A 12,618-nucleotide genomic window follows, 5' to 3' on the forward strand; every position below is an offset into this window, starting at 1 on the left:
CGTGTATACAATCTCGTTTTTGTTGATAGTGTGTTTTGCCACAGGGCAGAACTGGGTAGTAGCTCATTTGTGCCTGGCTCCTGGATGGCACTAAGTGCTTTTCTGAATTTTTTTGTGTATGTGTGCACATCTCAGTGTGTGTGCATATGTGTGTGTGTGCAATGCATGGGTGCCATCTCCTAGGCCCTCAGCTTCACTGCCCAGCCAGCGATGGTGGTGTGAGCCTCAGTCCGGCAGCAGATGCCTGCAGACCCCTGAGGGGCCTTAGGGTGGACCATTCAGTAGGTGCTCTGTGGGTTGAGAAAAGATTTCTCCAGATCAAAATTAGGATATAAAAGTATAAAATTTATTGGCTCTTCTTAGGAGAAAGAGAATGAGAGAATGAAAGAGAGAAGAAAAGGGAACAGGGAGACAGCATGACATCTCAAAGAAGGAAAAGACCAAGGAGCTCACAGCTGTTATGGGGACAAAGAGAAAGAAGAATAGTGATTGTAGCCAAATTCCCAGGGTACTGTGACACTGCCACACCTACTCCTATCCTTTTAGCAGCTGGGATGACAGGCAGCTGTCTTGCTGTCGGAAGCAGACTTAGTATGGCTGTTTTTGATCCTGTTGTTGACTCTGCCCGTGCTATAAGATGTTGGCCAGGGTCTGAGGCCTGACACTGGCACCCTACTGTTCATCCGGGGACAGCTCAGGAACTCTTGAGGCTATAAAACAGATTCAAAAAGACAGTGAGCTGGTGCATATCAAGGGAAAAGTTCACATTTAGAGGCGGGGCATGGTGGCTCTTGGCTATAAACCTAGCACTCTGGGAGGCTGAGGCAGGTGGATTACTTGAGCTCAGGAGTTTGAGACCAGCCTGAGCAAAAGTGAGACCCTATTTCTAAAACTAGCTGGGGGTTGTGGTAGGCACCTGTAGTCACAGCTACTTGGGAGGCTAAGGCAAGAGGATTGCTTGAGCCCAAGAATCTGAGGTTGCTGTGAGCAATGATGCCGTGGTACTCTCCTGAGGGCAACAAACAGAGACTGTTTACATTTCTTTTTTGTCTACTGGGCTCCTTTTAGATGTTGTAAAAACAGAGCTCCATTGGTTTTGGGCCAGCTAGAGAGAAAGAGCAGAGAGGGCGGTGCCTGTGGCTCAAAGGAGTAGGGCACTGGCCCCATATACTGGAGGTGGCAGGTTCAAACCCAGCCCCAGCCAAAAACTGCAAAAAAAAAAAAGAAAGAAAGAAAGAACAGAGAGAGATCAAGATTGATTTTTAGCACTTACTGAAAAACTATGAATTAATTTTTCTGTTGTTTTGCTATCAAGGCTTACTGTCCTTTCAATGGGGTGCTTGGACTTGATCTGAAAGGAAAAGGAACCTCTGGAAGGTAAATCCTTTTTGTTAAAAGAGGAATGGAAGCTGGGTGTGGTAGTTCATGCCAGATACTCAGGAGGCTGAGGCAGGAGGATTATTTGAGACCAGGAGTTCAAGATCAACCTCGGTAACACAGTTAGACCCTGTTTCTAAAAAAAAAAAAGTGGACAATATAAGTTGTGACCTTCACGTAGTAAAAATGATGCAACCTCTCATTTTATCTCCAAGGCTGATGAGGTAGGGAAAATTGGTAGTTTAAAAAAAGAAAGACAAGGAAGTGGCCAGAAAGCAGAGAAAGAAAACTCCAGGTGGCTCTGGAGTGAGAACTCTGTGACCTCAAGCAGTAGCAGGTACCGACTCTGGTTCATTTGCCAGCATAGCCAACCAGCTGTGTCCTGGGTGCCCAAAAAGGCCCTCTCTGTTTCTGCTCAGGCATCGAAGTCACACAGGCTTGGGTGTTCACCACCTTGGGGACTCATGTAACTTCTTTATCCTTGGGGTTTCCACTGTGGAGCAGAGTACCCGCCTCCTGAAGGGCGGCCCCCCACAGGCGGTAGAGGGTCTGGCTCAGGGTGGACCACACACACAGTCAGAAAGCCCGTGTGCCTTACAATCTTGTGTCAATCGGCCGCCCCTCATCCCCGCATTCCAACATTCATTCACACATTGTCTCCCGGGAGACCACACATAGAGTCGCCAGATTCAGAACATAAAAATGTAGGACACCCAGTCCAATTTGAATTTCAGATAAATAATGAATTTTTCAGTGTAATAAGTTCCAAATACATGGGCTGCATCTCTTAAAAAAAAGGCGGGCAATATAAATTGTGACCTTTGAGTAGTGAAAGTGATGCAACCTCATTTTATCCCTAAAGTGGATGAGGGCAAATTGGTAGTTTAAAAAAAAAAGTAAGAGGAGAGGGGAGTTAGAAAGCAGAGAGAGACGGATGTCTATGAACACTGTTTCTTGTAAGCCTGACATTCCCTATTGTTGGGCAACCCTAGATTTGAGGAGCAACCACTGGCCTGTCCTATCGGCATGTTCCCTACCCCCTGCCACATGGGGGGCATTTCCCTCAGGGACTGGGTGTGCAACTGAATGCTGGAAACTTCTGTTTTGCACCTAGACTGGGATGTTCGTCAGGACAAACACTGAGGAAATGGGCTTCACAGACTCAAGCACTCCTCTTTCCCTATATTGAGTGACAACCAGGAAATGACCCTTAGCAACATTTAATTATCTATACGTATGTGAAGAGCTGCCTCAAACTTACCACGGCTAAGGAGCCTGTCCTTACAGACTTTAGGTTTCATGAGGGGCAAAAAAATTCCAAATAGTGTCAGAATCAACGAGTTTGTCAAGAGTACACACGTGCAGTCTGATACCAGCTATTTAAATGTGTGCACAAAGGGTGACAGCGGTGGCGAGAGGATGAACAACAAGTTCAACGCTTTGAAAGATGATGACAGTGGCGACCATGATCAGAATGAAGAAAACAGCTCACAGGAAGATGGTGAGAAGGACAAAACGAAATGAGACAACAATCAGAAGAGCAGCGAAAGGCAGGCTGTTGTCCCTTGACCAGCAGAGCACCCTGCAGCACAACCACACCTCCTAGTACTCCAGGAGAAGCCCCAGCCCCGCTACCAGCTCACAAACCACAAACAGAATATCAAACAGATTGGCATCTTTGCCTCTGCGGAGCAGTTCTGGAGGTTTTATAGCCACATGGGACGTCCCAGGGACCTGACAGGCCACAGTGACTTCCATCTCTTCAAAGAAGGAATTAAACCCATGTGGGAGGATGATGCAAATAAAAACGGTGGCAAGTGGATTATTGGGTTACGAAAGGGCTTGGCTTCCTGTTGTTGGGAGAATCTCATCCTGGCCATGTTGGGGGAACAGTTCATGGTGGGAGAAGAGATCTGTGGGGCTGTGGCCTCTGCTTTCAGGAGGACATTGTTACAATAGGGAATAAGACTGCCAGGAACCAAGCAACCACAGCCCGAATCCGGGATATACTTCAGCAAGTGCTTAACCTACCTCCCAACCGTTATGGAATATAAAACTCACAGTGAGAGCATCAAGGCCTGGGAGGAGTTTCATGGTCTGGTGAACTACAGTGGCCACTGTTCGGACACTCCCCCTCTGTCTCTCACACTCAAGGGACAATTTAAGCTTTCCAAATACAAAAATCACATTGTGAAGTACACAAGCTGGCAATAATCCTTTTCTCTGTGTGTGTGTTTGTCGGAAATTGCTGGGAGGCCTCCAGCCAGTCCTTCCATCTGCTCGCTGAGGGACATCCCTGAGCCGTGTGCTCCCCTTTTGCGCTCATTCCTGGAGGACAGATTCCACTAGATACCCTCCAGCGTCGCTGACTTTATAAAGCAGAAAAACAGAAAACATGACTTTGTAATAGATAAACATTGTTTTTTGATGGGGTTCTATGGGGGGAGTTCAGCCTTTTGTTTTGCTGTGTGCTGTCCAGATGCCTCCTGGGCATCCCCGTGTGCTCTTCTCATGCTGTGTGAAGGGCATCGTGACCCTGTACATGTACGTGCCAGAGCTGGCGATGAGAGATACCAGTATTATGAATGTCTGTGCATCCAGGAAAAGCTTTTGTTGGAGAGTCCCAGAATAGCTGTAAATAATCTCTTCTAGCTCTGCCACTAAATTATTGGGACGTTTGTTTCTTTCTCTTCCCACTTCCCCAAGCCTACCACTTTGTGAAGCTGTGTTATTGATGTGATGACAGTCCAGGATTTTGTATCCTCTCCCGCCTTATGCCCTCCAGTCTTCCCTCCTACGGGACTCTCTCCTCTTTAGGCACTGCTGCACTTAGGATTGGAGTCCAGTGGGTCATGCTGGTTTCACTGAGGCGGCTTAGAGGGAAGGCCTTGGTAAGAAACTAGAGAAGAATCCAGTTTGACTAGATTGTAGGGCATGCAGGGGCCCTACAAGGGAACTAAAAGGGAAGTGAAGCTGGTTATTGCCAGGCCTGTTAGTAATTAATACATAAATTCTATGATCCTGAAACTGAGATGGCTGAAGGAAGGGTGACTTTGCTGGATGGCTTTATTTGCATGACTGTGCCTGTCTGCAGTGGTTGGAAAACCTCTACATTCAGCCTTCATCACTTGGGATGTATGTTAGCAAATGTGTGCTGGTCCATGATGCCCAGACAGAAACCTTGAGGGCTACCTCGGGCATGCTTTGAAAACGACCCAGTCACTTATCAGAGAGGCTGGGCAGTCTGACTCCAGAAGGACTGAAGTCAGAGATGTCAAAAGAGCACCTAGGATTCAAATAAATAATAAATAAGAGTTTTACAGCAAATAAATAAATGTGTGCACAGAAAAATGAGTGGAGGGAGCACAACTAAATATATTTGGACAATTATGGGTTGTTATAAGCCAAATGTCATCGTCTTATTGGCCTATGCATATGAGTATAGTTGTATTAACAACCTAGAGGCCTGGGTTTTACTGACACATGTTTGCTGCAACTTCTGCCCTCTCAGCAATGACCTCCTGTCTTGGGTGCATCTGTGAGTTCCCAGAGGGGTGCTTTTCAGTTTTTCCCAAACCAGTTTGTAAGCTCTAGTTGTCCTCTCTAGGTCCAGTCTCTCCTCACCAGGGCCAGCTACTTGGGAAGCCAGTATCCATGCCGACCCTGCTCTTCCTGGGAGTGGGTGCCAAAGGGCTGGTCCTGGGCAGAGATGGGAAAGCAGCCCCTCCTTAAACCCACTGTCCTCTGCATCTGGCATTACACCTCCAGCCACTCTCAGTGACCATCGTGGGCACCTGGCTTCATCCCATCACGCCTTGCTCAGAAGCGTTCCAGCAATAAATTTGGTATAAAAAAGCTACCAACGTTGCCATTATACTAATGACATTTTATTTTTAAAAATAAAATTTATAATTTAAAAGTATATACATCATCTACATTTCAATTTTTTTCCTCTGAAAATTTTAATTCCAAAAATGGTTGGAATGCAAATGGACACAAAGGATTATAGTGACCTGTCAGAAGCAAATGGAAGAAACTGACCTACTGGTGATTTTTATTCTAGAATCAGGTTTGTGTTGACAGCTTTGCTCCGCAGATTCTTCATCTCTTCGAGGATCTTTTCTCCTGCCTTCTCTGGTGATGGTGCTTGGTCTTTCACTTCTCTGAAAGACACAGGAAATGTGTGAGTCACCCACCAACACCCAGCTGGTGAAGGTTGGAGAGTTATTTTTTTAAAATATAAAGAAAGTTTTAATTATACTTGGTCATAATTTAGTTACCAGCAAAAATACTCAGCTTAGGCGGCGCCTGTGGCTCAAGGAGTAGGGCGCCAGTCCCATATGCCGGAGGTGGCGGGTTCAAACCCAGCCCCGGCCAAAAGAAAAAAAAAAAAATACTCAGCTTATAAGTGATTCAAACTCATCTTCTAGTCTCAACGGCACCAGTCTCTCAGCCCGGGTAAGTCACCTAATTGTGCAGAGTGTCTGTTTCCTGGTGTACAAATGGCAGTAATTCCTACCTCCCAGCATCATTTTGAGGGGGAGATGAAATGATTCATAGAGGTCCCAGCATGATGTCTTCTACACGCTCAGTCAGTGTTAGTAGGTTTTTCATCCTCCTGAGTGAAGTAGACACATGATAGTTCTGACTCTGACACTGGCTCTAGATGAGTGGGAATGGAGAGGGAAAGCCCTGCAGCTGGGCGAGTAGTGGCTGATGTGGAGCCGAGACTGATGCTGGGATGGTCAAGGCTTGCTGGGTGCAACTTCAATGGGATGTGGTGTGAAATGAGGCTGTCAACTGAGGGGCACAAGGGGGGGCTGTACAAAGGGTGAGAGATGAGGAGCAGCTGGGCTTCTCAGGGGCCAGCCTTTTGGTGAGCAGCGGCCAAGGGTAAAGGTGCAGAGGGAGACTCAGCTCTGTCATGTGCTGATCGGTGTTCATGTATCTGGGAGGCAACGACAGGTGTGTTGGTTGAAAGAACAGATGTTTTGGGTAAAGACTGTGAACTCAGCTACATGAGCAGCCTGAGAGATGGGAGAATACAACATAAAATTAAGTGCTTCTGAGGCATTTTCTAAAGAAGGTAACATGTAAAGTTCTGGCAAATGCCTGACAGTTTTGGAAAAACAGAAATGGCTGAAAATGGACAATTAAAATGTTCCCTAATGCACTTAACCAAAGAAATTAATTGGAAACATGTCTAAAGATACATAGAACATGCATCCCTTCAAAGATACTCGTGCTTGAGTATTATTGTGTTAATTTGAGGAATGTTAACTGATGTGTCACCAACTAACGTCACTCTCACAGTTTCTTGGACATTTTACAGCATGATTCCCTTTTGTGGGTCTTGAGAGGGCTGAGGCCACTGTCTAGGCAACAAAGAATCTCTCAGTTAATTTCAGTCATTGAGGGAGAGCAGATATACTTTGCATCCCCCAAAATAAATGGTTGATCGAAACTAAATAAATAGCAGTGCTCATGGGGGAAATTAAACCCCAGTTAACGTGTTCTTTCCCTGTACGTCCAAACTCCGGCTATATGTGCATCTGACAGGGGGTCTCTGTCAGTTTCTGGCTGAGGGTAAGAAAAGGAACAACTAAAGAACAGAGGGGGAAATCCTGAGCATAAGATGACGCTTGAAATGAGCTAGAGAGAATTTCAGAATCAAGTAACTTTTGAAAATGCTCTATGGGATATTAACCCATTAGAATACTATACAGTCCATAAAATGGTAATTACAGTGATAATTTTGACACATGAAAAGTGTATATAAAATAATTTTAACTGCAAAAGAGGTAAATTCAAAATGCCATGGAAATGTTTGTTGCAAATGTGTGAATGTATATATACGTGTGTGTGTATATATTTAAATTAGAAGCTAATTGGTGTGTGAGGAAATGTTTAGATTTTATTGTTAATTTTTTTTTTTGGTCAAAACACATATGTAGCCAAAATACATAAGAAAGAGAAAAAAGCTATACCAATTTGGGTGAATATATAAAGTAACTTCAATTTCATATAATAATTTGAGAGGCCAGGTGCAATGGCTCAAGCCTGTCGTCCTAGCACTCTGGGAGACAGAAGCAGGAGAATTGCTTGAGGTCAGGAGTTTAAGACTAGCCTGAGCAAGAGTCAGACTCTGTCTCTACTAAAAATATGAAAATTAGCGGGGTGTTGCGGTGGACACTTGTGGTCTCAACAGCGTGGGAGATTGAAGCAGTTGGATGGCTTGAGCCCTAGAGTTTGAGGTGGCTGTGAGCTCTGATGTCACTGCACTCTCCCCATGGTGAAAGAGCAAGACTCAGTCTCCAAAAAAGAAGGGCTTTAAAACATAATAATTTACTATTCAAACGTCATTCTATGTAGTAGATGTAGCTATGTAGCTATGTAGTAATACAGGGTGAAAACCCAAGTGAAAAAGGAAGTGAGTGGAGAATTGGATATTTCTCTGCCCAGGGGGCCAGCCATTCTGATTCCAGGGATCATTTTTGAAATAGGGAGCAAAAAAAAAAAAAAAAAAAGGTTTTTGTTTAAAACTTTTAGCCAACTATTTGAAACTTGAAACAAAATATGAAGTGTATCTATTTAGGGTGCAAAAAATTTTACGTGCTTTGTAGTGTGATACTTTACTGAATTAATTAACTGATCAAAACACATGCTCACTAAAATTCTATTTGAAATCTTTATTTTCTAAATTTTCATTCACCAGAAACTGCCAATAGATTTCCTGAGAGGTGCTGGTTCCTGTAGGCCTCTGACACTATCACAAACCAAAGAAACCCCACAGCGCTCTAAGACACGTGAGCGCTTTTTTCAGAAACGGCAGGGCCACCCGTAAGACCCTAAACAAAGAGAGGGACAAACTGAGAAAACGATTTTGACTCTTCTGAGTTTGTTTAGGTCTGTTTTGTGGCCTAAGATATGATCTACTCTGAGGAAATTGAGAAAATGAATTTGCACTGTATCTATAAGAAAGGGTAATTATCCTTAATAATTGAGTGACTTCTATAAAAAATATGAAAAATAGTTGAAACAAGCTAACAATCTATTAAAAAGAAGAAAAATGGGTTTGGCACCTACATGTAGCACAGTAAATTACAGCGCCAGCCACATACACCTAAGTTGTCGGGTTCGAATCCGGCCTGGGGCAGCTAACCAACAATGACAACTGCAACAAAACATAGCTGGGTGTTGTGGCAGGCACCTGTAGTCCCAGCTACTTGGGAGGCCGAGGCAAGAGAATTGCTTGAACTCAAGAGTTTGAGGTTGCTGTGAGCTGTGACTCCCTAGCACTCTACTAAGTGCTCTGTCTTAGTGCTTTACTATGAGGCTCTGTCTCAAAAAAAAAAAAAAAAAAAAGAAGAAGAAAAACGTTGACAAGAATAGGAAAATTTTTAATATCACTTGTAAACAATTAAAACAATGAGATGGTCTTTGAAAAAATCTGTTCTACTGATAAAAATGAGATTCTCCTCCACCCCCCGCCCTGGCTCCACAGTAATATTCCATGTTGTCCAGGGGATTTGAATGCAGGCAGTCCTATCCTCTGCTAGTAGGAACGATGGCAATTAAGCAATATATGTTAAAAGCTTAAAATGCACATTAATCTATTAATAAAATTTCTCCAAAGGAAACAGTCTTATAAATTTGTAAGGAATTATGGCATAGGGATGTTTGTTGTAGCATTATTAATAACAGAAAAACATTGAAAAGAGTTTGCATGTTCACTGGTAGAGGGTTGGTTAAATAAGTTATGGTACACCCACTCAGCGAAATATAATAATGAATACCTGTATTTTTAAATATGTCTATGATATATTATTAAACAAAAGTACAGAAACAAAACAATATATACAACATGATTTGATTTTGTTAAAACAGAAGACCATATGTCAAATTGTGTAAGTTAATACCTTTGAGTGCTAGGATTATTGTTTTTATTTTATTTTTTATATTTTTCTGTATTTTCTAATTTTTTTAAATAATAAAACAGCATTTAAAAAATGAAAGAGCTGGGCGGCACCTGTAGCTCAGTGAGTAGGGCGCCGGCCCCATATTCCGAGGGTGGCGGGTTCAAACCCAGCCCCGGCCAGACTGCAACAAATAATAAAATAGCCAGGCGTTGTGGTGGGCGCCTGTAGTCACAGCTGCGCGGGAGGCTAAAGCAAGAGCATTGAGTAAGCCCAAGAGTTAGAGGTTGCTGTGAGCCATGTGACATCATGGCACTCTACCCCAGGGCCATACAGTGAGACTCTGTCTCTACAAAAAAAAAAAAAAAAAAATGAAAGAGCAAAAAAAAGTACCATGCATCTGGAATTTCAAACTTAAGAACTTCTATAGGTGGTTATTTACATTACAAAAGTATTCTTTAAAACCAATTTTGTGTTTTAATTTGTATGTCTTTCATTACAAATGAGGTTGAACACATTTTACATATTTATTGTTATGTTTTCCAAATAATTTTTAGAAGGATATTTGCGTAGCTAGTCAGTCCCCTGATGGAGCTCTAGTTCACGCCAGGCGACTAGCTAGAGGCTTCTGCACTTGGCACCTCATTCAATCCTCACAACTGCCCTGGGAGAGAGATTTTATTTTCTGCATGTCACAGATGAGGAAACTGAGGCCCAGAGAAGATAAATATAATAACTTGGCTTGAGATCTCATACGTGATAAATGGTGGAGCTGGGATTCAGCTTCAGGGCTGGCTCCAGAGCTTGAGGTCCTTATATCAAATGAAACTCAATCAGCTATTTATAAGAAACAAACATATCACTGAAATGGACTGATAAAAAAATGGCAAATTGGGCGGCGCCTGTGGCTCAAAGGAGTAGGGTGCCGGCCCCATATACCGGAGGTGGCAGGTTCAAACCCCGCCCTGGCCAAAACTGCAAAAAAAAAAAAAAAAAAAAGGCAAATTGATTTCAGCTTTTAAAGACTTTCTTAGCAAAATTTCAGAGCATGTAATTGTGCATAAAAGAAAATAGAAATATATGAAGCATTGGAAATGTATCTCTTTCAAAGATTGAGATATTTAGGTTCAGACAATTTGACAGTTCTATACACCGTGTAGGATAAATTTAATTCAAGGCTATCTCCTAATAAGGCTTAATAACCTCCACTTACTTCTCCTTCTTGGTGTCCAGTATAGGGAATTCTGCTCGGATCATTTCTGGAGTCAACGTAACTTCTATCGTCTTTTCAGAGAGCTCACTGAAAATTAGTAAGATGTTCAGTGGGATCTGGTTTTCCTTCCCAACATAAAAATAGAATGAAATATTGTGATCATTTAGGAGTTACACAGTTCTCGTGGTATTTACCTTTAGTCCCATCTAATTTTGTTGAGTTTATACTAAGAATAATGTGGATAAATTGCTTTCCACCAATAAACAATGATAGGAATAATGATAGTTATTTATAACTACATCAGAGGATAAAAAGCATTTTAAAAAATGGGATTACGAAATTCATATTCTTTCTAGCTACATATGGAACATTTACCAAAAGTGACTGTATCTTGGGCTATAAAGAAAGCCTGAAAGATTTCAAAAGGTTGAAGTATGTTTGGAGTATGTTTGGAGTATGTTTTCTAGTCACAATAACTTTAGAATAGAAATCAATAGCAAAGAAGATAGCTAGAGTCCATAAGTGCTTTAAAATTAATATATTTCTACATAGTCTATTGATGAAAGAAGAAATTGAAGGGATTTTAGGTTATTTTTTATCTTTTATGCTAGAAGAGCAGAGATCAGCAAACTTTTCCTACAGAGAGCTTGTAGGTCACAGGGTCTCTTACAATTACTCAACTCTGCTGTTGTAGCGTGAAGGGAATCATAGAAAATATATAAGTGAATGGTATGGCTATGTTACAATAAAACTTTATTTACAAAGATAGATGGTGGGCCAGACTTGGCTATGGGCCAGTTTGCCAACCTCTGGTTTACAGCTTTGTTGTTTGACCGTTCAAGCTAGCTCACTGCATGTTGAGTTATCAGTTGGAGTAAACTGAGAAGGGAGAGTGTCCAGGGGACATACTCATTCTGTTGAGTCCTGACTTCAGAAGTGAAATATACATGTATCTCAGCTGGCTATCTATCATATGGCAAAAGCCTAGTCAAATGGACAATTTAACTGCAAGGGAGGCTGGAAAATGTGACCTCTAGACCTAGTTTCAATGGCTATATGATTTTAGAAGAGGATAATACATTTTTTGATAGCCTTCTCTGCCAGACTCAGTTAAAGAGAAATGCTTCCAAGATTGACAAAGGCAACGAGCCTTCAAAGTTTGGAATTAGAACCAAGAACACTTTACTCAGCAGCAATACATGTAAACAGACATGGGCATGGCAAATTTGGGGAAGAAAAATATCCTTGAAATCTGCAAAAGTTGTTCTAACCTCATAAGACTAAAATCTAAAACTTACTGAGTAATTAGTATATCCTGGTGCTTTGCAAACATTATCTTCCATTAGCTGTTTGCTCATCTCTAAAGTGTGCATAATACCTTATGGGAATTAAATGAGACTGCTTGCACATCACTCCCTGATAGACATTTAGAGCTTAGTGAGTGGGAGTTATTATAATTATTACCATCATATCCTTTAATTCTGACAACCCTCTGTGAAATAGGTACTACTATTCCCACCTCAAAGATGAAGAAACTAAGTCATAATAGTGTGCACACAAGTGCTGAATGGAGGAGGGGTTGTCCGTGTTTGGGTTTGCTGAGCAGCTTCCCAGCCCGGCAAGACATGAACCAAGTATTTATGGTTCTCTCTTGGCTGCGGTGCTCTCAAGAAATGCCCTCATGTGGTAGTTTGAGTAGAAAGCCCTTCACCCTTCCTTTTAGATCTGGATTCCAACCTTTAAATATTCAAGTGTTGCCAAGTGTCACTGCATGTGGCAGGCCTTAGCGGGACTGGATATTTGCCTCAGATACTGAGGATTTCACTAATTGATAACGTAAAATGCACTGAAAGTATCAATGTAGTATGTGTTTATAAAATAGTAATCAACAAATATTTATTCCTGAGTTTATACAGTGTGAGAGATACTACAGGGTGGTAAATAATAAACTGTTTCCTATGATCACAGGGCAGGGTGGCAGTGATCCTCGTCTAACCATGACAGTGCAGAATTGTTATCAGTGCTTGAGTTATCAGAATTTCTTTGCTCCATCACAACTGATGGTATAATTTACATTGTGAAAGTCTGGATTTATTACAAATGAAAATATTT

The 12,618-nt window shown here is 42.1% G+C and overlaps 1 protein-coding gene and 2 pseudogenes across 1 annotated transcript in view; 1 reads left to right on the forward strand and 2 right to left on the reverse strand.

Moving 5' to 3' along the window:
- LOC128589676 (transformer-2 protein homolog alpha-like) overlaps window positions 1–2,678 on the reverse strand; it is a 28,474-nt pseudogene extending 25,796 nt beyond the window's left edge.
- The window catches only part of CFAP221 (cilia and flagella associated protein 221), a 144,597-nt gene continuing 132,462 nt past the window's right edge, over window positions 484–12,618 (reverse strand). The window contains exons 23-25 of the mRNA XM_053597662.1: window positions 10,507–10,593; window positions 5,419–5,540; window positions 484–710 (exon numbers count right to left, since the gene is read on the reverse strand). Of these exons, the coding sequence (XP_053453637.1) occupies window positions 5,432–5,540; window positions 10,507–10,593 (196 nt within the window). The 3' untranslated portion in view covers window positions 484–710; window positions 5,419–5,431. The remainder of the gene's footprint in view (window positions 711–5,418; window positions 5,541–10,506; window positions 10,594–12,618) is intronic.
- LOC128589677 (eukaryotic translation initiation factor 4E type 2-like) lies at window positions 2,797–3,591 on the forward strand (annotated as a pseudogene).

Source organism: Nycticebus coucang, chromosome 7 (assembly GCF_027406575.1).
Source record: "Nycticebus coucang isolate mNycCou1 chromosome 7, mNycCou1.pri, whole genome shotgun sequence".
Taxonomy (NCBI): domain Eukaryota; kingdom Metazoa; phylum Chordata; class Mammalia; order Primates; family Lorisidae; genus Nycticebus; species Nycticebus coucang.